Source organism: Syzygium oleosum, unplaced genomic scaffold (assembly GCF_021117445.2).
Source record: "Syzygium oleosum isolate NSW1041296 unplaced genomic scaffold, Sole_v2.1 Sole_v2.02, whole genome shotgun sequence".
In the NCBI taxonomy this organism is placed as follows: domain Eukaryota; kingdom Viridiplantae; phylum Streptophyta; class Magnoliopsida; order Myrtales; family Myrtaceae; genus Syzygium; species Syzygium oleosum.
In genome coordinates, this window is record NW_026607486.1 from 14,235,853 (window position 1) to 14,261,020 (window position 25,168).

The 25,168-nt window shown below is 40.8% G+C and overlaps 1 protein-coding gene and 1 pseudogene across 1 annotated transcript; both read right to left on the reverse strand.

Moving 5' to 3' along the window:
• Positions 1-535: 535 nt before the first annotated feature.
• Positions 536-5,858, reverse strand: LOC130137458 (sodium/hydrogen exchanger 7-like). The gene is made up of 3 exons (XM_056308777.1): positions 5,426-5,858; positions 4,544-4,845; positions 536-1,105 (listed from the first exon to the last, which is right to left on the reverse strand). Exons 1-3 carry the CDS (start codon positions 5,748-5,750, stop codon positions 794-796), a joined length of 939 nt encoding a protein of 312 aa, XP_056164752.1. The 5' UTR covers positions 5,751-5,858; the 3' UTR covers positions 536-793.
• A 3,397-nt stretch (positions 5,859-9,255) lies between these two features.
• On the reverse strand, positions 9,256-9,880 carry LOC130137313 (receptor-like protein 1; annotated as a pseudogene).
• Positions 9,881-25,168: the final 15,288 nt, after the last annotated feature.

The following is a 25,168-nucleotide window of genomic DNA, read 5'->3' on the forward strand; positions in this document are numbered from 1 at the left end:
TGGTAGTTAGCGAAAAGAAGAGTTGTTGAGGTGCTGCTGGCATTGAGAGGTTTTACTCCATCTGCGAGAGGTATGATGAGACAATCGGCCATCTATACCTTGGTCGATCGGAGTTCTTAGGGAAAATTTGGTGCGCCGATATGGTAAAATGAGGAATTGCGATGGGTGTCTCTGTAGACGACGTATGGCCTTCTGTACTTGAATGTGGTCTGTATGTTTGAAAAGGAACAACGTGGATGGACCTCCTGATGAATAGGAGTTAGGAGTTAGGATGTTCAATGTGGAGGAATCTTTGGATGGTAAACCTGCCGGGATCATCCGAATCGGAATGTTACCCGAGATCACAAGGGTGACATCCGGATGCCCAAGTCTTTAGGTTATTCGCGAAGCATTGCCCATCTAATTTTTTCTCTTGTCGATCGTCGATTTTTTGTCTCCACATCGAGTGCGACTCTACCGTGTTTTATAGCTCTCTCTGTTGCTCTTCTCACTAAGCAAACTGCTCGATCCAACGAAAGATGAACCAGGGAAAACGAAGAAACAAGAGTACTAACAAAAGGACAGCTATAGAGACAACAATGCTTTGGCTTTGCCCCTTATTTCTCCTCGAATGTCTTATTTCTTCATTCCCTCAATTTTCTTTTCTTTTTTTATCATTTATTGTGATCTTTCTTACAATGCGAGCATTCGTAAGAGGAGTGTCGGTGCCACAAAAATTTACATGCACTAGACAATGGAAGCAATTGTTTACAAACATCGATTGCGATGTCGAAAAGGAACTTCCTTTCCTCTTTCAAGAAGCCTGGCAAAATGAAAGTCGACTGGGCGAATGGATTATCATGATGACTTCTTCGGCTCCGTATTCATCATCGCTGGAATTGTCCGCATGAGTTTCCAACGTGTCTGTATCCTGCATCTGAGGTGGGGGAGCTGGTCTATTGAACTTCCTCACCTCAAGCCTCTTCCCTGCAGTAGCAGCCCCTTCGGATTTGACTGAGATAAGCGGTCGACTGTGGTTCAAAGGAACCCTTGGATACGACTGGCTATGTGCAGTCTTCGGCTGGCTTGCTCTGAAGAAGCTTTGATTTCGGACGCGAACATCTACCTTGTGAATTCGGACAAGGTATAGTTAGTGCTGACGGCTGAGTGCAGACTCGCTGCTGAGACTTAAGTTAAACAATTCACGATTAACCCAGCATTAGAACTTAATGCAGAGGAAAAAGGGAAATCTTAGCCCCTTCCACACAGACTTCGATATACCATCATCCTAAGAAGCTTTCACTACCAAGAACTTTCCCAGTCAATAGTCTCCAGAACTATGCAACTATAAGCTAGGTGGAAAGAAATCGACCATACCTGTCACGGCCCGAACCTCGAGTGCGCTAACACACCCCACCACGGTCGTTATAAAAGCGACGTCCCAGGACGCGTCACCGACCCAATCAAATCATTGACAATTAAACGCATGCGGAAGCGAACTTAATTCACCCAACAACAATCAATAAACGGGATAGTAAGGAAAACGCACTTCAATTTAAACAACATCATCAGCAATACATCGGATTAATATATTACAAGTTCGCCACGCGGACCTTCCCGATTACAACCACAAAGGTAGGGGGTTAACCTATCTCCTCTACCTACAAGGTGACCTCAAAAGAAGTTTGACCCCTCGAACGAGTACCTAGTCACCTCCTGGTCCCGGTCAACAGGGACCCCAAAATCGCACGTGGCAATTTTTCATCACTTAGGGCATGAAAATGGTTAAACAACATCATGCACCTAAAACATGTAACTCAGCCCAACGTACACAAGCTGTCATCACACAATTGTAGGTAACCTTACCTTGCCTTGGCACACGCCCTGCACGTTATAATATCATATACAATCATAATGCAACAAACATATAATGTAATCAGAATACGCAACAACTTTTCCATGCACAATGCATCAACACGTGTCCCAATTATAAGGTGAAACCGCTTCGGCCCATCCCATACAGTGCCTCACAATTTCATTCCATAATCAAGTGCAATGCCACCACAATCTTTCACGCGTATTCCGATTACCACAGCCACACAGGGCACGGCACAACCCGCTTTATTCGCATCAGGTTGGCGATCTTCCGGCATAACCGGGCATCGTCTCGCCCCATCAGGCATGGCATCGTCTCACCCGACCACAATGACGGCATATCCCATAAATGGGTTCATTCCGAATCCGATTCGCGAATGACTACGTCTCCCCTGCTACCAGCGACGGCTTCTAATTACCAAATTGGGGACACCCGTTAGGGCCACTGCCAAACCCTAGGTTGGCGGTCATCCGGTAAAACCGGGCACGAAAGGAACCTTTAGGTGATCATGCACACATCGCAATCACTCAAGTCCCATTGTTATCTTTCTCAATTAGCCAATGCAGACAGGATCCGTGCTAATACGTCAAAATATTGCAACTTTCACACGTAAAAAGGCACTAAAATAATCACACGTGATTATACACATATCAATAAATTCTCAAACTCGGCATGCTTCTATATTTAAGTATCTACAACATATTTCTTACATAAAACTTAACAAATAAACCCGACACCTCAGGGTTTATTAATTCAATTCCCACAATTCTATAGTTAATAATAATCAGTCAATTCAATTCAACATACAAACCAATATATAAGGCAAAATTCCAACTTAGGCATCACAATTTAAGTGTAAAATAACCACAATTTAATTTCGGAATTTCCACAAAAATATTAATATTTTAAATTTCGAAAAATTAATAAAATATTAATATTTTAATTCCGAAAATTCATTTAATTAATAATTAAATATTTATTATAAAAATAATCCGATAGCTTATCGTTAAAGCCCCGATAGTTTATCACATAATTAACGATAGCTTATCAATAAAACCTCAATAGCCTATCGCGTTTTCTCGATAACTTATCAAATCAACTTATCACTTATCGCGATAGCTTATCAACTAATCCTTAATTAATTAGTACTAAATATAATTAACTTAAACTAACTCATCCTAATCAAGTTTAACATACTAATCAAGGATTAGGGCGACAACTCACCCGGAAACGATTCCGACTACACGGACGCGACGGCGGCGGTGAGGGCTACGCGTTGTATGGTTCGGAATCGACTCGGGACGACGACACACAGCTGGAACGGGGCTGAACAGCAGCCCTCAGAACCGGTTTGGCTTCGGTGAGGCGATTTGGCGACGGAAAACGGCACGAACGGGTTGCGCACGGTGGCGGGGAGTCACGGCGTCGCTGCTGATGGTTCTGGCCAGTAAATCAACAGCCAAAGGGGCTGAATGGTGACTGAATGTGGCTGAGCAAAAAGGGAGGAAGGGGATTGGCGTGAGGAAGGAAGAAGAGGGAGAGAGAGAAATGGACGTGAATGAGGGGGGAAAGGAAAGAGAGAGAGAGAGAGTGGTATGTTGGGGGAAAAGAAGAGAGGCCAAGAGATATTTCTCTCATAAATTCAAAGCCAACAAAGTCTTCTTCATGATCACACAAGACAACAAAGTCTTCTTGCATTAAATCATTTTGTTTTTTTTTTGTAAGGGCATTAAACCATTTTGTTTCTTTGTCATATATGCAAGAAGGGTAATTTGATAATTTCACAAAGTATAAAAAAATACTTATACTCGTATACGAGCTAGAATTTCGTACGGGCTCGTATAAATCAAGTTTGGGCTCAAACGGATAAGGAATGGGCTTGAAAATGCTATCGGGCTCAAACTTGGGCTTGAAAATAGAAAACGGGCTTAGTGGGCTTCATTGGGCCCACTTGGGCTTGTCTTGGGCCCAAATGGCCGAACCACATTGGGCTTGAGGCCCAATGTGCCTTTGTCCGGCCCACTTCCTCATGGGCTCCAAATTCTCGGCCCGTTAATCCTTTTCCGAGAATTCCGAGCAAATCGATAAATCAGAGAATTAACGAGGCGACGTGCAATAGTTTAGTCTTGAAATCCTCGAAAGAACGACACTCAATTTCGGACTCTAATTCATGGTCAAAATTGATCGATTGCAACTTTAGTATATCTCAAATTAACAGGCGGCTTTTAGGAGTTACGCGCATTCGACCTATGGTTGACTTAATATCAATCCACGTTTAAGTTTTCTCAAACCATGGATGATCTCGGTTGTCATGTAATTGCGAGGGGTCAATCGATAGTTTCGAAGTACACGATCATTAGGAATTGATTTAAGGTCGTTCACAATCTACACAATGATCAAGCGGAATCACCCGCTCTCCGATTGTATACTACTGGCGAAACATTCTATAACCGTTCCTTGATCGGTCTATGATGGCTTAAAATTGTCCCTCATCAATCCTTATGGTCGAATTGTCAATCCATGGTCGAGTTCTCTGATCGCGCGTACTTAATTCCTTAATAGCTTTTCCCTAATGATTAGTCTCTCATGAGTGATCAATTCAGAGCGAGATTTAACTAACAGTGCATAGATGAATTCATCACTTCATTATATCCCGAATAGGGTCGAAATTTGAGGATGTCACAATACCATACCGCCATAGACGCTCAGCTGCATTGCTCTTCCAGACATACTGTTTGCTTGGCGATTATTTTCTTCATGGCTCTGTCCATGTTGCCTAGCCTTGTAGAAATGTTTTGGCCAGCTCATAAGACCACCATGTTGCCTACTGTGGGTTCTGGGGGGGTGATCTACCGAATGAGGAACCAATGTAGATGATCTTGGGAGAGCGCTGTCGGCTTCAAATGCAGCAACATAAAAAATAATAACCCTAGCTCTAGTCTCCACGAGATACCAGGATCCTTGATGGGAGAAACTGACCGCCCTAATACCTGTTTCCCATTAGCATAAATAAAAGCTTTAGTAGCAAAACACATCATATTAGTACTTCTCTACGTGATACACTATCCATGTCTTTGGTTTGCAATGGCCTCACTAAATTGACAGTCAATAACATTGTAACACACCATTTACTGAAGCGAAATTAATATACTATTGCCTAAAATCAACGGAAACAAATTCATGACTTGGCTTCTCCTACAAAACGGCTCAGCAAGCTCGGGGGAGCATATCGTTGTTCCTAACTGATATGTGGTTGTAGAAACTAACTGAACCGTTTAATTACAGATTACCTTCTTTACTGTGTCCAGCTAAAATAGAGCATCACTTTCTTGTGAAAAGAAAGATGTTGGCTAGGCTACCACTACCCTCATAGCTAAGGTACTCTATATCTAAGAGTTACAGTACATGAATCTGCAAACAGCAGTAGAAAGTTCGCATCACTGAAGTATTGAAGAAGAAATTGCAAGAGTCAAGGGCTTCAGAGTTCTGCTCAAAAGATACTGGAAGCAAATCAAAATTGAGTATAATGATCTGGTGACACGCTTCCCAACATATAATAGATTAGGTTACCTGATGTACCTGGACTTTGGAAACTTGAATTCCCATGCGACGGCCATAGTGCCGCAGGCAATGTAATCAGTTCTTCCTCAACACCTTGTGTTTTTATAAATCCTTCTAACAAAAATCCAATGGAATGTTGAGGTAGTTCTATAGTTTCTCTTCTAATGTATATCGTCATTTCTGACCTTTCGGCAACAAGAGCTCTCAGTTCTTGCATTGCCATTTTCTCAAATACTTGAGGAAGCAAGAGCTTTGCAAGAATGATAGCACTTTCCTGCAAGTAAATATACTCAGCTATACATCCTTGATCATTTGCTGAAGATTTAAAAACCATTCCTGGATTATTACTAAATAGTAAAATAAGAAAACCATCATCCAGAAAAAAGCGATATCCTTTTGACAATGAAAAGATGTCTGTTACTCGATGACAGAGATCTTGATGCAGACATTGAGTCCCTAAAACAGATATAAGACATACGCTTCTGCAAGCTCGCTAAGGGAAATACATAGTAGTCGTACCTGCCAAAGGAATTCTTCTACTGAAGGATCTAACCGAAGAACCGAAAGTATCTTTTCAGAATCCAGAAAGAAACAAAGAACAACAGAATCTGTAATCATGTCACAGATACATGGTTTCCCACTCAACACCTCATATAGGCCCAGCGTACTCCCATATGTAAAAGTTGGATGCAATGAGTGCTTGTTTCTTATACTCTTACTACTCCACTGCCAAAGATCCGTAAAAAAGCTATTAGAACAAAAGAAATAGGTAAAAAATCTGTGCCATTCTCAAACGAAAACACTTTTTCATGTCTAATAAATGCATTCTCGAAATGAAGAGCACGGATTGCAACACAAGACATCGTTGGCAAACTGTAAGGACATTCAAAGGACATCAATTGGTTTGGCGCTTTTTATCTTACATTTACATGTGTTTCGAATCTGGTTGTCAACAGAAAAGTTCTGGTGCTGCATTCATCACTTGAGACAATCGTTGTTACTTATACAACCATCCTTTTTTTGGTTGTGTTTTTCTTCTTCTTTTTTTTGTCTGCATAGTTGATTAGGTCGGTTGATACGAAGCAACTGATTTCAGGATTTGATCGCTCCCGGCGAGTTATGTTTCTTGCTTGCGTAAGTGTCATAGGTTTGGCATCAGGACGCTGCGTGATTTCAAGGTTTGAAGTTTCCCGTTGTACCTACATTGTTCTCCTGTATGGTTGCATTCGTTTTCGGGTTGGTAATCTAAGCACATGTTGGCAGGAAACAAAACAATCAATGAAGATTTACACTCATTAAATGTACATGTATGTATCATGATATAGTCACACGTCAATACTAAAGAATGCTCGGGAAGTATGATAACCACAAGAGTTAATGTTTGTGATTCGTGAACCGACTCTAGCTGAATTGGCATTTCTTGTTCTTTAAGCGTCGGCAAGCGACCTCGTCATTCATGGGACTTATTTAACGGGTACATCTTGAACCGGACTAAAAAATCGGGTTTAATTTATTGTCCAGGCCTCTTCAGTTTTCACAGTATATATTGGTATGAACATTGACATGTTCGAGCTGGCCCGGGCTCGATTCATAGCTGGGGGCGCGGGCCGCATTATCAAAATCCGCACTTTGATCGGCTTCTCTCCGTATTGTGGACACATGATATGGCTATTATCAAAACGACTTGGGAAGTTTCACTGATCCCCGAGCCTATACAACAACATTTATCCACGAGCCTATGCAACATGAGCTTTTCGCAGGAAAAGTTGAAGTAGGAAAGGGCAATTTGCACGGAAGGTAGAATCTTATTTTGACAAAAAAAAAAAATTTGTTTCTTCTCATGGTTCGAATCGTTATGAATAAGATTAACAATTTGACTTGGCTCAATGTTGTGCATTAGGGACTTTTACAAAAGCAATGAATCTGTCCTGATCCACCGTCCTGCTGGCAGGACCCTCCCAAAGCTTCATATACTTCGATGCAGTAATTGTTGCAGTCAGATATCCCCGAGCACGGCCCTACATCATCCACATATAGAGTCCTGTATTTCTTGATCTCCCTTGCAGCTGATGTTTCTGAGATACAAGAATTCAGGAAATCCCAGTAATCAACATAGTAACATGTAACGAATCGATACCTACTGTGACTAATTAAACAATTCAATGTGGAAAACTTAGGTCAGGAAACTTGTTGAGAATTCCAATTTTGGCTATTAGTCCTCTCACATAGAAAAATTGTACAATGAAGCCATCTCGTCGTGTTTTGGTAATTTCATAGTCTATCTGAAACGGAATGAATACAATGAATGCTTACGAAACTTAAACATGGTCTTTTTATTTCGAGGAAAATTTCATGATAAAAGAAAGTGTTTCCGAGAAATTATTTTCCAGCAATATATATTCTCCTTTCCAAGTTAGGGGATTCATTTTCCAAACTTTGCGCATGCATATTTTTTACCATAAATGATTTTCCGTTGACTAATTATTTTGAGCAAACCAAATGCGTGAAAGTCCAGAAATCTAATTCACCAAAAATCCTTTCACTCAAACAAACACACCCTTACCCGTAAAGCAAAGAGAAATCAGGCAAAGAATGCTTATAAATAAATAAACCCTTTGGGAAGCCATGTTGGTGACCTTCCCTTCTCGCTCTTCTTCAAGCTATAATATGAGGGTGCGATTGGTTGTGAAAAATCACACAAGATTTCTACGTATATATGGGCAATCCGAGCACCCTTACAGCAACCATCTTATATAAAAATTGAGCTCATACCGTATAGAACACTCGCAGATCTTGTATGTATAAACAACTAGAGTCTTCTTATGGCAAAATGTATCCACATGTAATTAATTCCAAATAAAAGCATGGCTTTCTCACTGATCTTGCCCGACTTATGGGCACTTCTAATTGAATTTCAACAGGACTTCACGATTTGCTGCCTTGGAAGGAGTCTTTCAAACCGATGCTACAATTTTGATTCATCATGCAGTGAACAAATTAACTTGTATAGTTGATTTCCATTTTCCAAAGCCAGCACCTTTGGTTCTTCATTTCTGCGTGCTCTAAGAATTAGTGGTGCATCATGGTTCTAGGGTAAAACCTAGAACCTGATAACCGAATCGGTGGGAACCTGTTCGGTTTCAGGTTTTAGGGTATGCAGGGTAGGTTCTAGGTTTTAAAGATTGGATAACCTGTTTCGACAGGTAGGTTCCAGGTTCTAAGTAGGTGGAACCTGGAATCTAGGATAAGTTTTTCTGTTTTTATTGGTCTATGTCATTGCTCGATCTGGCGGTATTCCATGCCGTCCAATGATAAGTGTATAATTTGAAACCACTAATATAAGTTTCCTTTTATGACTGAGACTTTTACTTTGTTAATGATTCATATTATTTATGTGTCTAAATATAAGTTTTGATCAGTGAATTATAGCTGCAAGTGTTGATCATTAAAAGTAATGATTCATTGCAATCGTTCAACAAATAATAAAAAAAGAACATGGGTAGTCCCTGGAATCGACCCTAGAACCTGTGACAAGGTAGGTTCCAAAGTATGTAAGGTAGGTTTCATGTTCCAAAAAATAAGAAACCTGTTCTAGCAAATAGGTTCCAAGTTCTAGATGGAACCTATATGGAACCTGGAAGTGTTCACTCCTACTAAGAATAGGCTTCTTTTTGGAAGATGTGGAAAATGCGAGTGGTTTGTTTAAGAAGGTGGACGTAGGGACAGAAGAATTTTTACCAAACCTAAGAATCGAAGAGCAATTGATGTTGTTGATTTTATCTTGTTAAATTGATTCTTGAACCTAGAGGAGTTCAAACTCATCTAGCACTTTTTTACATCTATAGGAATTGGAAAGCTCTCTTGAACCAAAACATGGTAATCATCCTTGCGATTGCCAATTTTTTTATAATCCTATCCACTGCCCTAAAATAGGAGATCCTCCACGTTTGCTTGAAATATAATATGCCACAAAATCCAAAGAATGACACCATGAAATCCGATCACAATCCTGAATAAAACCAAACAACTACGGAGTCTCCTTCACTAGACTCATTGTCGCTCAAATTATGACCATCTCATATGTCCATATCATCATGCTCATCTCTAGGCCAAACTAAGGAGGACTTGTGCCAAGCCCGTCATTGCCGCGATAAATAGATTAATCATCAAGAGTGCTTAGATGATTGCTCAATTGAACAAGACTAGACAATTGTTAAAGGAAAGATCCATACAACTTAGAACGTCTAAATTGGATATGCTAGGAGGGATTTCGCTCGATAGCTTGTTATTGGATATATCTAGTGATTCAAAATGGCTCAAGTTGCCAATTGAAGGCATTCTTCAGATTAGCTTATTTTGAGAGAGGCTCAAATTCTGAAGTCGAGTAAACCTAGATAGCCCTTCCGATATTTGTCCTGCTAATGTATTGCTTGAAAGGTCAATGAAAAATAAATATGAAATCATGGCGATTCTAGGCTTGTTCTTTTTTATTTACCATAACAAAAAACTCCCACCAGAATCCCAAAAAAGAGCAAAAGTAAATTTGGTCCACATCTTGGAGAAGTTGTTAAAACAATGAGGGATGCCTCTAGGGAGGTTGTTATGTTCTAGGCCTAAAATACTAGACATAAGCAAGATGGCGTAGCTGCAAAGGAATGTCCCCACGAAGTAATTTCTCTCAAGATCGATAATCCCAAATGATCGAGCGTGTCGTCCAAACAGAGTTATTCTACTAGTGAATTGACATGTTTGGTTGGACATTCCCAAGTGCCGTCGCTTTTCAAGTAATCCATTTATACATATAAGTTACGCTTAAAATTGACGGACAATTAAATTATCTTAATGACTGAGTGAGAGATGTTCCTAATTGGATAATTCAGTTCCCATTAGGCATGCTTTGGATTGACATCGGTATGCAAACTAATTAGTTTTTTTGTTCCTTCACCTGAAATCGTTCTGGCATGCACGTCTAGAATGTTTACATGGGTTATCCGGTTCAAAAATCTGTGCCACTCTCAAACGAAAACACTTTTCATGTCTAATAAATGCATTCTCGAAATGAAGAGCACGGATTGCAACACAAGCCATCGTTGGCAAACTGTAAGGACATTCAAAGGACATCAATTGGTTTGCCGCTTTTTGTCTTACATTTACGTGTGTTTCGAATCCGGTTGTCAACGGAAAAGTTACGGTGCTGCAATCATCACATAAGACGGTCGTTGTTACTTATACAACCATCCTTATATTGGTTGTGTTTTTTTCTTCTTCTTTTTTTGTCTACAGAGTTGATTAGGTCGGTTGATGTGAAGCTACTGATTTTAGGATCCGATCGCTCCCGGCGAGTTATGTTTTCTTGCTTGCGGAAGTGTTGTAGGTTTAGCATCAGAATGCTGTGTGATTTCAAGGTTTGAACTTTCCCGTGCTGCCTACATCGTTCTCCTGTATATTTGCATTCGTTTTCAGTTCTATGGCAGGTGATCCAAGCATATGTTGGTAGGTGTCAAAAGGATATCAAATCTGGAATCCGATATTCAGCAGATCTCTAACAACCATTCCCGATATTCAGCAATCGCTCCTGATATTTAGCGAATCTCTTGCAATCACTCCTTGATTTCTTTCTGATTTATTGTTGATTTGTTTATATCCTTAACTTCTTATAAATAGAAGCTGAAAAGAGAGATAAAGATGTACAAAAAAAAAACATTCATAAAAAATTACAATATAGTTTTACGTTTTTAACATGGTATCAGAGCTTTCTTTTATTCTCAAATGGCATCCTCACCTTCTTCAACATCTGCTTCGATCTCAAGTACCATCCCTGGCTTAACAACCCAGGTACTTGGATCCACAGCCACTGGAATTCCGCAAATTCCATCTCTAGTCCAGCAATTGGAGTCAAGCTCATAGGAGACAATTTTGTTATTTGGAGGGCACACCTATTACCGTGTCTTCGAGCAAGCAAACTACTACCAATTGTGAAAGGATCTTCGGTATGTCCACCTAGCCAAATTGTGCAAACAGCAGATGGAACCACCACCACTATTCCAAACCCAGCATATGACAAGTGGGTAACACGCGATCAAATCGCACTTTGGTAAATTCTTAGCACGACATTCGACACCATCATCGGTCAGCTTTCAAATTTCAACACATCCACAAAAGCATGGGAATTCCTTAGTACATCTTATGCTGCTCATAATCTTGCTAGAGCAACTCATCTTAGAATGTAGCTGCAAGCTCTTCAGAAAGGTAACCAAACAGTTACGGAATTTCTTCAACAAGCCACTGTTCTTGTAGACCAACTCGCTTCGATTGGCGAGATTATTTCCGATCATGAGTATCAAACTCACATTTTTCGTGGATTGGGAGCCGAATATCAAAGCCTTGCAGTATCCATATCAGTGCAAAGTCAAAATCAAACAATGATTAGAGATGCCCTTCACGGTCTCATATTGTCCCATGAAGCACGCTTAGACCTCATGGAGTCTACTGTTGCTCCACCGGCTGCATTTGCTGCACATTTTGATGGGCCTACAATGGTTTCCTCACAACCTCAAAGATCACGACAACAACATGTTGTCAGATATTCTCAAGGTAATGGGCGTTCTTTCCAAAATCGGAATCAAGAAGGAAGAGACAGAAATTATCGAGGGGCTGGCCAGCAATATCACAATCGGAATCTCAACACCAATTTCAATTCGTCTTTTGGCAATAATTAGAGTCAGAGACGAAGCAATCTTCGGTGTCAGATTGTAACAAACATGGTCATAGTGCCAATGTTTGCCGTGACAGATATCTTCAGCATCCACCATCCAAATTTTCTCCTCAACTCAACTTGGCTGAAATTCCTCCTCCACCTTCCATCTTCTCCAGTGAATCCTGGTATCCTAATTCTGGTGCTACCCACCATGTGACAAATAATCCTTCCGGTCTGTCTAATGTTCAGCCTCATTTTGGATCCCAACAAGTCACCATAGGTAACGGGTCCCATCTACCCATTACTCACACAGGTAGCTATGTTTCTCCTCATTTTCGTATGTCTAATGTTCTTGTTGTTCCCACAATCAAAAAGAATTTGCTATCTGTACGCCAGTCCTATTCTCATCAAACTCCTTTTCTGTGAAGTGTCATCACACGGGGAGGACTCTACTTCAAGGGGAAACTGATCACGACCTTTATTTCATTCCAGCGTCTTCTTCGCAATTGTCATCTCCGTCCGTGTTCCAAGCCTCTGCAACCAATCTTGTTCGTCTGTGGCACAACAGACTTGGTCATGCCGCCTTCTCAGTTGTTTGTCAAGTTCTTACTAAATCACCGGTGGCACTCTCACCGTGTCCTGCATGTATATCTAGTAAGAGTCATAGTCAATTTCATGCACCCACCCATCATAGGTCTACCTTTCCGTTGCAGTTAATTCACTTTGATGTATGGGGTCCAGCTCCTGTAACCTCTACATCTAATAATCGGTATTATATTTGTTTTGTTGATGACTATTCCAAATTTACATGGCTATACTTGTTGCAATCTCGTGATCAATTCCTCTCCATTTTCTCTGTGTTCCTTAATTTTGTGGAAAATCAATTTTCCATCACAGTCAAAGCCATCCAGTGTGATTGTGCACGCGAATTTCTCTCGGCCTCTTTTCAGCATTTATTATAGGATCGTGGCATTCATCAAAGGACCTCATGTCCTCATCAACATCATCAAAATGGCACATCTGAGAGAAAGTATCGCCATATTGTTGAAATGGGCCTTTCAATGCTTAACCATGCTTCTGTGCCGCCTCGCTTCTAGGATTTTGCATTTGAGACTGCAGTACATATTATCAATTGGCTGCCGACACCAATTCTACAAAACCGAACACCATGGGAGACACTTCATAAAGCTGTTTCCGATATTCAGCACCTCAAGGTTTTCGGGTGTGCGGTTTACCCCAATCTTCGATCTTATACAAAGAACAAGCTCCAATATAGATCTCCTTTATGCATTTTTCTAGGATATCCATCGTGCTACAAGGGCTACCGTTGCTATTCTCTAAGAGATCGTCGCATCTACATCACCAACTATGCAATTTTTGATGAGCAATTATTTCCCTTTACTACCTCTAGTCCAATGAATGCTTGTCAAACCACTGTTGCGGCTCCAAAATGTCTTATGCTCGCTCCATTTTTGAACAAAAACGTGCAACAACCTCAGTCAATGGAGCGCATCTCTACTACCCCCAACTAATTTTCTTTCTCCTGTATAAGTTCAGCAAAATTCTCCAACACCTTTTTCAGAATTGGAGTCATCTTTGCTCCCAAATCCACCCACTACTGATGTTCGAAACGATAGTGACAGCACCTCCAACTCTCCTTCACCGCCAGCTGCCTCGTTTCATCCTATGGTGACAAGGCTGCGGGATGGAACTTTGGCACGGCGTCAACTTCGGGCTGATCACACTTATGCCCTGCAAACTGAAGCTTCCTCAATACCAACACCAACTTCCTTCACTCAAGCAAATAAAGCTCCAACATGGCGAGCGGCTATGAATGAAGAATGCACTGCCTTGATGCACAATCAGACCTAGACCCTTGTATCTCCACCGAAACAATGCAAACCCATTGGTTGTAAGTGGATATTTCGAGTCAAGCTGAAGGCTTACGGATCCCTTGAAAGATACAAGGCTCGGTTAGTCGCCAAAGGCTTCAATCAACAAGAAGGGGTAGATTTCCATGAAACTTTTAGTCTCGTGGTAAAACATGTAACGGTTCACACCGTTATTTCTCTTGCCTTCAGTCAGGGATGGCAGCTTCGACAATTGGACGTGAAGAATGCTTTTCTCCTCTCTTTTCAGCTTCTATTTATAAGAAGTTAAGGATATAAACAAATCAACAATAAATCAGAAAGAAATCAAGGAGTGATTGCAAGAGATTCGTTGAATATCAGGAGCGATTGCTAAATATCGGGAATGGTTGCTAGAGATTTGCTGAATATCAGATTCCATATTTGATATCCTTTGACAATAGGAAACAATCAATGAAGATGTACACTCATTAAACGTACATCTATGATCTATGTATCATGATATCGTCACACAGGAATACTAAAGGGTGCTCGGGAAGCATAATAACTACAAGATTTGATGTTTTGTGATTCGTGAGCCGGCTTTAGCTGAATCGGTGTTTCTTGTTCTTTGAGCGCTGGTGAGTGACCTCGTCATTAATAGGAGTTTAGAATGTTTTGGTTTATGTGATGACTGCAGGAGTAAGTACCCATTAGCAAAAAACAATTATTGTTATTTTAGACTTAGTTTTTGGAAGAATCATATAAATCAGAAGGACAATTTTTTTTTTGGTCAGAAATCAGAAGGACAATTTAGAAAATTGATGATGTACAATAATTTTGAAAGTTCCCTTTATTAATAGTATATATTTATGAATTTACCCACAGTAATTTCAAAATCAGCAATTGCACCTACCAAAGCAACTGTAAGAATAGTGGAAAGGAGTACAAATGGAAGAAAAAAAATCGTCGATAAAAAAGAATATACTTTAAATAGGAAACCATTATAAAGAAAATTATCAAGGTCCTTTTACATGTATAAGTTTTTAAATGTTCCATACATCTCCCAATTTAAAGTAACCACTTACTTTGTGAGATAGTGAGAGTTGCCGAGATTAGCATATAGTAAAAAGTCAATATCTAAAATTACATTAAAATGATTGGAGGTCATCGTTTAGCAGGTTCATCCCGAACGAGACTGAAATATCGAGCTTAATGTGTTGTCTAGGTCTCTCACAGTATATATCGATACGAATATTGACATGTTTGCGTTAAGACGTACGTGTGAGTTGTGTTAAAGAAATCCCACATCGAATAATTCGTATATTGTAGAGCAATTAATATATCATAGTTAGCCCATAACTCATTGGCTTAAGCTTTTAAGTGAAGGTGAGTCCAACTGAATATGTTTACAGGCTCGAACTTAGGCTCCCTCTCGGTGATATTCCCAGGCGAAAGGTATCGGGCTTCTGCTGCGCACTCCTAATAGTTGGAGCCGACCCGAGCTCGAGCCATAGTTGGGGGGCTGGGCCGCATTATTAAAATCCGCACTATGATCGGCGTCTCTCTGTGTTAGGGACACATGATGTGACTATTGCATTTAAGATTCTTCTCTCTTACGAGAGAGAGATGATCAAAATAAATTGGGAAGTTTCCCTAATCCACGAGCTCATCCAACATCATCTATCCACGAGCCTACGCAACATGAGTTTTTCCCAGGAAAAGTTGAAATAAGAAGAATTGGTATGGAAGGTAGAATTTTATTCATAACGATACGAACCATGAGAAGAAACAATTTGACTTCGGCTCGGTGTTATGCATAAGGAACTTTACACCTGCAACGAATTTGTCCTGGTCCACCATCCTGCTTGCAGGACCCTCCCAAAGCTAGAAAGAATTCGATGTAGAAATTGTTGCAGTCAGATATCTCCGAACATGGCCCTACATCGGCCTCGTTTGGTTCAGCTATGGGAATGGGCTTTTGGCCTCGAAAGCCCCTTCTCAAAATGCTGAACCGTTTAGTTCAGCTTTTCAAGTCCAAAAAGCCGAAAGCTAGCATTTGGAATGCTTTGGAATGCTGAAAGCCCAAAGCTGGTCATAAAGCCTATTTTTCCCTTCCCAAATTGCCCTCACTCAAATTTTAATATTCTGATTTTGCCCCTATTACTGTTCATCTTCTTCACCGGCGAGGGTGGCCGGCGAAAGGCCGGCGAGGTCGCCCGACCCAGGTGACGGCCGCCTGGGGTCGGGCGACTGCCGAGGCACCGTCGCCTGGGTCGCACCGCCTGGGTCGCGCGAACCCAGGTGACGGCCGCCTGGGTCGCGCCGCCTGGGTCGCGCGACCCCAGGCGACAGCCGCCTGGGCGGTCGCCTAACCCCAGGCGGTCGTCGCCTGGGTCAGGCGACCTCGCCGGCCAGATCCGCCCTCGCCAGCCCTTCGCCAGCCACCCTCACCGGCCACCCTCGCTAGTGAAGAAGATGAACAGTAATAGGGGCAAAATCGGAATATTAAAAATAAAAATTGCCAAAGCCCTTTGCAAAAAAAAATTTACCAAACACTACTTAGGCCAAAGTAGCTTCACAAATTTTTTTTTACCAAACACCACTTGCATTTTCCTAAGTGACTTTCACCTAAAGGTATTTGCATTCCCCCAAATAGCATTTGAAAAGCCGAACCAAACGGGCCCATCCTCGTACCGAGTCCTATCTTCCTCGATATCCCTTGCAACTGATATTTCTGAGAATGCAAGAGTTCAACAAATTCCAGCAATCAACATTGTTACATATAACCAATCGATACCTACTGTGACTAATTAAACATTTTGATGTGTAATGTTTAGGATGAGAAACTTGCTGAGAATTCCAGGTTTGGCTATTAGTCCTACCACATTGGAAAATTGCACAATGAAACCATTTCGCCATGTTTTGGTAATTTCGTAGCCCAGCTGAAACGAAATGAATTACTTGATGAATGCTTATGGAACTTAAATTTGGAGTGCGTTTGTTTCGCGGAAAATTAATGATTTGGAAATTGGATATGCTATGAGGGATTTCGCCCGATAGCTTGTTATTGGATATATCTAGTGATTCAAAATGTCTCAAGTTGCCAATTGAAGGCATTCTTCTTATTAGCTTATTTTGAGAGAGGCTCAAATTTTGAAGTCTGAGTAAACCTAGATTGCCCTCCCGATATTTGTCCTGCTAATGTATTGCTTGAAAGGTCAATGGAAAATAGATATGAAATCATGCTGGCGAATTCTAGGCTTGTTCCTTTTTTTATTAACCATAACAAAAAAAACTCCCTCCAGAATCCCAAATAAGGAGCAAAAGTGAATTGGTCCACATCTTGGAGAAGTTGAAACAATGAGAAATGCCTTTAGGGAGGTTGTTATGTGCTAGGCTTAAAGTACCGAACATAAGCAAGAAGTAATTTCTCCAAGAAATGTCCTCACGAAGTAATTTCTCCGAAGATCGATAATCTCAAATAACCGAGAGTGTCATCCAAACAGAGGCATTGTACCAGTAAGTAGACCTGTTAAATGGGTCTTAAAACTCATATATGACCCATTTAAGTCATAAATGGGTCATAAATGGGTCAATACAACTTTAAAGAGCCCATCTTAAATGGGTCTTAAAGTTTTAAGCCTATCATAAATGGGTCTTAATGGGTTGAGTGTGGAACCCATTTCCAACCCACTTATTAAGCCCACCCCCTTTTTATAAAAATATATTTTTAAAAAATAGAATTTTTTTATTTTTTCTTTTCTTTTCTTTCTTTTTTCTTTTTTTTGTTTTATTTTTTTTCTCTTTCTCTTTTCGGCCGGTGGCTAGCCACAGCGACGGCCAGAGACCGGCCACCAGCTACAGGGGAGGAACGACCTCGCAATAGGTCGGCGAGGCCTCAGGCTTGCCGGAATTGGGCGAGTTCAACCTCACCGGCCTGTAGCGAGGCTCTGACCTCGCCAATCTGGTGAGACTAGAGGTCGCCGGCCTCGGGCGAGCTCAAGGTCGCCAATCTGGTCGGCCTCAGGTGAGGTCAAGCTCGCCCGAGGCCGGTGAGCTCGAGTCTCGCCACAGGCTGATGAGGCCGAGCTCGCCTGATTCCAGCGAGCTCGAGGCCTCGCCGATCTAGCGAGACTCAAGCTCGCCCGTGTAACGACCTAGGTCCCACTCGTAAGATATTGTCCGCTTTGGACACTAAGTCCTCACGGTTTTATTCCTCCGAGGGCAGCCCATACTACCCCCAGAAAAGGCCTCTTGCAAGTTAAGGCTTCCCAAGCCTTTATAAGTTGTCCAGAACTCCCCCCCTCAAGCGATGTGGGACAGGAGAGACGTGCCCCCTTTGCCATCCTAGAAGCTTGCCAGGAGTCGCTCCTTGTCCAGGTCCTCGGACCCCGGCGACCACTCCCCGCCCTCATCGGACCGGGTTGTCACACTCTCCCCTCCTTCGAGCACAGCGTCCTCACTTTGGCCCCACACGCGGTCGGGAGTCGACTCTGATACTACATGTAACGACCTGAGTCCCACTCGCAAGATATTATCCGCTTTGGACACTAAGTCCTCACGGTTTTGTTCCTCCGAGGGCAGCCCATACTACCCCCAGAAAAGGCCTCTTGCAAGTTAAAGCTTCCCAAGCCTTTATGAGTTGCCCAGGACTCCCCCCCCCCTCAAGCGATGTGGGACAGAAGAGACGTGCCCCCTTCGCCATCCTAGAAGCCTGTCAGGAGTCGCTCCTTGTCCAGGTCCTCAGACCTCGGCGACCACTCTCCGTCCTCATCGGACCGGGTTGTCACAACCCGAGGCTGGCGAGGCTCGGCTTGGCTTGCCGAAATCGGGCGAGCTCGAGGCTCGCTTGAGGCCGGCGAGGCCTCGGCCTCGTCATATCAACGAGCTCGTCCTAGCCCGTGGCCGGTGGTCAGACACCGGCCGTCGTCATGGCCGACCACCAGCCAAAAATAAAGGAAAATTAAAATTAAAATTAATTAAAAATTGGATTTTAAAAAAATAATTAAAAATTGTATTGTCTGAAAATGTTTTAGTAGTATAATTTTTAAAAAAAGTCATAAGAAATAAGTTTTCCTATACTATAAAAGTGTTTTAACAATATGGGTTGAGTTGGATTTGGGTCGGGTTGGGTTTGGGTCGGGTCGGATATGGGTCGGGATATTTACATTATAAATAAATGGGTCATAAATGGGTTAATTTGGGTCGGACCATTTATGACCCAACCCAAACCCAACCTGATCCACCCATTTAACAGGTCTACCAGTAAGTTGATTGTCATTGAGATCAAGGATTTCCAAACCTAGCTTCAATAAACATTTCGGAAGCATTTCGTTCTAGCCACTTTTATTGAGCCTAGAACTTCTAATTGCTCCAAATGGCATAGAAAGTCCAGAATCTGCCCATTTAACTTGTCGTCTCACAAAGAAATCCATTTAAAAAAGGCTAGCGACTTCCACCAATGTTGCGAAAGTCTCCCAAAGACAATTGGTTCTAAGAGAGATCAAGAAAATACAATTTGTTTGACATGCATAATGAATTTGGATCGTCATCACTAAGGTTATTTCTAAAAGAACGACATTCACATGAATAGCGGCATCTTTTTTTCAATAATTCCGAATATGTTGTCTCTGGGCATATGCTGACTACTTAGTATCTGGTAGACAAAAAGAAAGTGGAAGCTCGATTAAGAAAAAAGCAATGGGCATGAAGAAACAAAAAATTAAAAAAACGAGATGACAAGGGGTTGACATGCAATGCATGTAGTAATTTGCCAAAAAGAAGTTGGAGTGCAGTTGAAGCAACCTGGTGGGCATAGGAGAACATGAAAGAGGAAGAGGCAGAGGCTTTGGAAGAAAACAAACATACGTGCACGTTCAGCACTCCACCGACAGTTCATCCATTCAATTTCCTTGTACTTTCAATTCCTTGTGAATTCCTTTCGATGTGTTTTCATTCCAATACCCTTTAATTTCCTCGTAATTTACATTTCATCGCACTTACATTTGTAGATTCATCACTCCATCCAAGCCTCACTCGCGCAGTTTGTGCCCGAGTTTGGAACCGCGGAGCGATCTCAATCGCTCTCCAATTGTCTAGAGTTCGGATCGTCTTGGAGCTCGTCAATTGTCGTAGACATCATTAATTAATGGATTGCTATGTGTTTTACATTAAACAAATATAATTAAATATGAATTGGATATATTTTTCCTATAATTTTTTCGAAAAATTTTTACAATAAAAGCCAATGAAAGAATTGGTACAAATATTTTTTGGGAAATTATCCAGAAAGTCCTAAACCTATTGCACTTTTGTCAATTCAGTCATAAATCTTTTAATTTTGTCAATTGAGTCATAAACCTTTTTACACTCTGCCAATTAAATCCATCCGACTAATTTTGGCTGAAAATTGCTGACGTGGATGCCAGCGTAGTACTTGCACAATGCAGAAACAGCTCAAGTTTTGCAAGAATTCGTCTTCTACCAAATTCCCATAGACATCAAGGAATCAAAGACAGTGATAATGTTCAACGATGACACTAGGGAATGTCACCTCGGAGACGATTGTTACCCGAATCGAGATGTTCGAGTTTGCAACTCATCCGAATATTGGACTCGGAATGAAGAAGTAACCCGCTTCAAAATTACCTAATCATATCAACCAAACTTTTCATTATGGGGAGAAGTAAACTACATGATCAAGACTACCGAGTCCTAAACTCAATTGTCCAAATCGACTTAACCAATAGAATCCTCCGTGGGTTGCTGGTTGCACACTTCTGCGAGCTTATTGTATTGATTTTAGAACGTGTCGAGTTTATCTTTCCTTTCTTGACTTCTTTCGTAAATTGCACCATTTAGATAGAAGACTTGACAGCCGAGTTCTTGGTCTATCTGTAGAAATGGATGAATAATTGATGGTCAAGCCTTCTTGATGCGGATGCCGATTCCGAAGACCTTTTGGGAGAATTGTGATCAAACAGAAATCCGAAGGCGACGCCAGCCTGGACACATGCAACCAGTGATAAAATAGACGATAACTATTGATCTGGCAGGAGTGACGGGCTGTAGTACAAATCCCGGAAGCTCATTCAGAGTGCTACACATAATTTTTCTGTTAGCATATAACCACGGCCCTGTGTAGGAGAAGTAGTATGTCCCACTTGACCAATGATCGACACCCCTCGGCCATTCAGGCAAGAAGTTGTTTATATCAGTGAACAATCCTTCCGGATATGTTGTTCTCTGCAAAGCTTAAGAACTGGAGATAGTTTAGTTGAGGTAATGCATCCAGTCAAACAGTTCTTCCCAAGATTGATAGATAGATTGTAACGATCGTGAGTGTCCGTGATCTGAGATCAGCCGATGCCAAGTTAGAAAGATTTGGCAAGACTTTGTTTGTTGTGATTGCTGCAAATGGCTCTTATTGTACAAACAGTTCTTCCCCAATTACTTGTTTTTAAGTCACCAACAAATGAGGGTTTTACCACTATCAAATTCAATTGTAGAATTATCAACTGCTCTCATTGTACAATGCTTAACTCATTAGTTGTTACTAGAGGTATTCATTAGGCAGGCCCGGTCAGGGCCTTAAAACCATCAAATATTTATACATAAATCTTCAAGTCGGGTTAGGCTGGACTTTCTCACTAAATGCCCTTGTGCACGCTTGCCCAAAAAGGTCTTCAAGCCCTTGTGGCTCAAGCGATCCTGGACGTGGGCGGACCCGTGGGCAGCCAGGCCAATGATCCGGTTTAATTGTTGGCAAGTCATTAACAAAATAATGATTTTACCATTATGAAACTTCACGGTATGGGTAGGTCGATACACAACGATCCCACACCCGTGCGGCCTTAGGATCACTCCCAAGTCAGCCTTACACATACACACTCGATTCACAAGAATGGAGAGAAAGTAGTGTAATAGTATTACTTGTAAATGAGCAGGTACAAATGAAAGGGGAGGGTCCCCTATATATACAAATTGGGGGCTAATATGAACCGTTGACGCTATCATCTCCTTTAAAAATTTTCAAGTGGTATACAACGTTTGCATAGAATTTAGTAACTTATAATTGAAATTTGGAGAATCGTAGATTAAATTACCTACATGCATGGCAGTTTCGGCCATGAAATGTAACTTGACAACTATGCAGCTGGGATGACATGGCTTCCGAGTCAGTCGGACTGGAATTTCGGCTCACGAAGATGGACCACGCAACATTTTCCACTAAACATATGCTTGATCTTGTATGACAATGGCAAGAGAAGGAAACAGTTGAAGAATAGTCAAACTGGTACGCTTGTGATAATTTAAGTTTGAAAAGAAAAAGGTTTTACCTGTTTTTTGCAGAGTTGGGTTAATACTGCGAAAAACCCCAAACTGGTACGCCTGTGATAATTTTATCCTAAACTAATTTTTTGACCATAAAAAACCCAAAACCGGTACACCTACAATAAATTTATCCTCAATTTATTTCCGTTAAATTTTACTGTCAAATTATTTTGTTAAATGACATGCGGCAATTGACAAATGTACCAATTTTATGTTTTACCCTCTGTTTGTTGTAGACGTACCAGCTTATGATTTTTTGTGGTATTAATTCAATTTAATGGAAACTAATGGAGGGGTAAATTTATCACAAATATACCAGTTCGGGATTTTTTGTGGTCAAAAAATTAATTTTGGGTAAATTTGTCACATGTGTATCAGTTTGGAGTTTTTCGTGGTCAAAAATTATTTTGAGGTAAAATTATCACAGATATACTAGTTTTGGGTTTTTTGTGGTATTAACCCTAAATATATAGAAACAAGTCCATATTTAAGTTTGTAACCTTTTCATATAAGTTTCTATCACTTTTTTTTTTTTCGAAATCCCCAGCAACAACTAATAAATCTCTCAACCCAACTCTGCCATTCTCCATTTCGCCGGCCACCATCCCTTTGCCTTGGACCGCACTTTTGCCATCTCTCTCTCTCGGGCCACAGTGGACCTCGGCGAGGGCCTCTGCCACCGCGAACTCCTTGATCGATGTCGCCCCGAGGTCACAGCAGCTATGGGCGACCTCGACCAAGGAGTCCACGGCAATGGCGATGGCGACTACGTCACCATTCGAGAGGGATAGAGTGAGGGTCAGGGCGAGGACAAGCTCTCTACCTTATATGTAATTTCCAAAAATGAAAGATTGCACATCTATCGAAATTGTATCATGTGGTACACTATATGCGAAATGCTATAATTTCTGCAACAACAACATATGACACATTTACAAACACCAAGACAGTTCATTTCTTGGCTGAGATTTTGTTCGCAAGGTCCTCGATCACTTCGGCTTCGGATTTATCCAAACTGTAAGCACCAGAAGGCATGCCCAGTCATTAGCGCTAGTCAACAGGAAGATCATCCGATCCCACACTCGAATCTCAATCGCCTCTTCGCTGATCCGGTATCGCCGCGTGTCCGGTTTCATCTTTTCTATGCCGCACACGATAATAACAGCGCAATCCCTTCATAAAGTATTTCATGAACCTAATACATATACTAAACTAGATCGGAATCCTAGTGGGGTTCACACGCATAAAGCTATACCTACAACTGCTAAACTATATCATGGAGATAGCATATTGCACTGTCTTTGTTATCACAAAAGCTATGGGAAAAGAAAATGTCGACGTGACCAAAATGCAACTACATTCACATTCTACGGTTAGTGTTGCCTTAAATATAGGGATTTAAGGGTGATGTTTAATCGTTTTTAGTAGTCAAATGTTCACATTCAGTGATTGGTAAAGCGATTGGGAGGTTGGGGATGCTAGTATCATAAGTGTGAGAGCAAAAGTCAGAGAGCATGGAGAGTTAAAGATAAGACACGAAAATATATATTTATATTTAGTACAAATTAACGCATCCATCTTCAATCTTTATAATGAGAGTAAGGGACTAATTCCAAAAAAAAACTCCAACTTTACCTTGAGTAATAATTCTGGCCCGAATTTTATTTTGTCTTAATAAAAAGCACTAACTTTTACTCTAATCCCAAATCTGGTCCCCGTGATATGAAATTTTCAAATTGTTCGGGCCAGATTTGAAATTTAAGTGAAAGTTTGTGATTTTTTATAAGATAAAAAAATATTCGGATCTGAATTGTCACTCAAGATAAAATTGACGTTATTTTTTTGGAATTAAGCTTGAGAGTAGGTGGCCATGTCATTAATGTGTCACCTTCCAATCCAGGGAGACCGACCAACCGGCATTGCATTCATTAAAAAGGTAATTAACAGTACTTAATTTAGATCTGCAAATTCTAGCGAAAGCATCTTTTTCTATTTAACAAAAGCACACAAAAGTCAAGGAAGAATATTACCCAAATGACGATGTTCAACTACTGATATCATTTGACCCAAAAAAGGAACCTGATCTAGTCATCAAAGCAAGTGTAGCGGTAACTCGCAATCTTTATCCTTTAGGCACAAATTAGATCTGAAGTTGTAGTTTCCAAATTATAAATTTCTTTACGAGTACTAATGAATGAAATTTAGCTGCCTTGTAGGTTGTCATTTTTGGGCCTGTTTTCACTTCGTGGCTTGAACTGTCCAGTGTGGAGTTATATATAAATCACCTCTCTTAATATGATCTTTAATTTACAACAAAGATTAATTATATTGACAACAATTAATTCATAAATTTTAAAGAACGATATTAGAACACTTCATAAGATTCAATTAGAGCATTTATCGAAATATAAACCTTCCTATTTGATTTAAATGATTTCGACGTTTTCAAAGTTAAAAGTATGTAGGTTAGCTTTCTTATTGAATTTATTTTAGGATTTTTAAGGTTAAATCTACATCTAAAACAGCGTGCTTCGTAATTATTGCGGGCTTCGAATTGGGAATGAAATAAGAATAACTTAATTAATAGGTCCATGAATATGAGCAATTAAATAAACTATGCGTGCACCACTGATATAAAGATGATAGGTCGTACGTTCAGGTGTCGTATGATCGATTTGCATGGAATGTTCACTAAACTATCCAACATATACACGAGGAAAAAATTTGAGTCTAGTCGAATAAGTGTACGTTTTTTAAGGTCAGTGTATAATATTCGCTTGTTTTCGATCACAAACTTATCCCCAATTCCATTCGTGAATTCTAATAGGATTTTGTTCACAATTATCTTTAGAGCGCATATTGAGTAAGTCA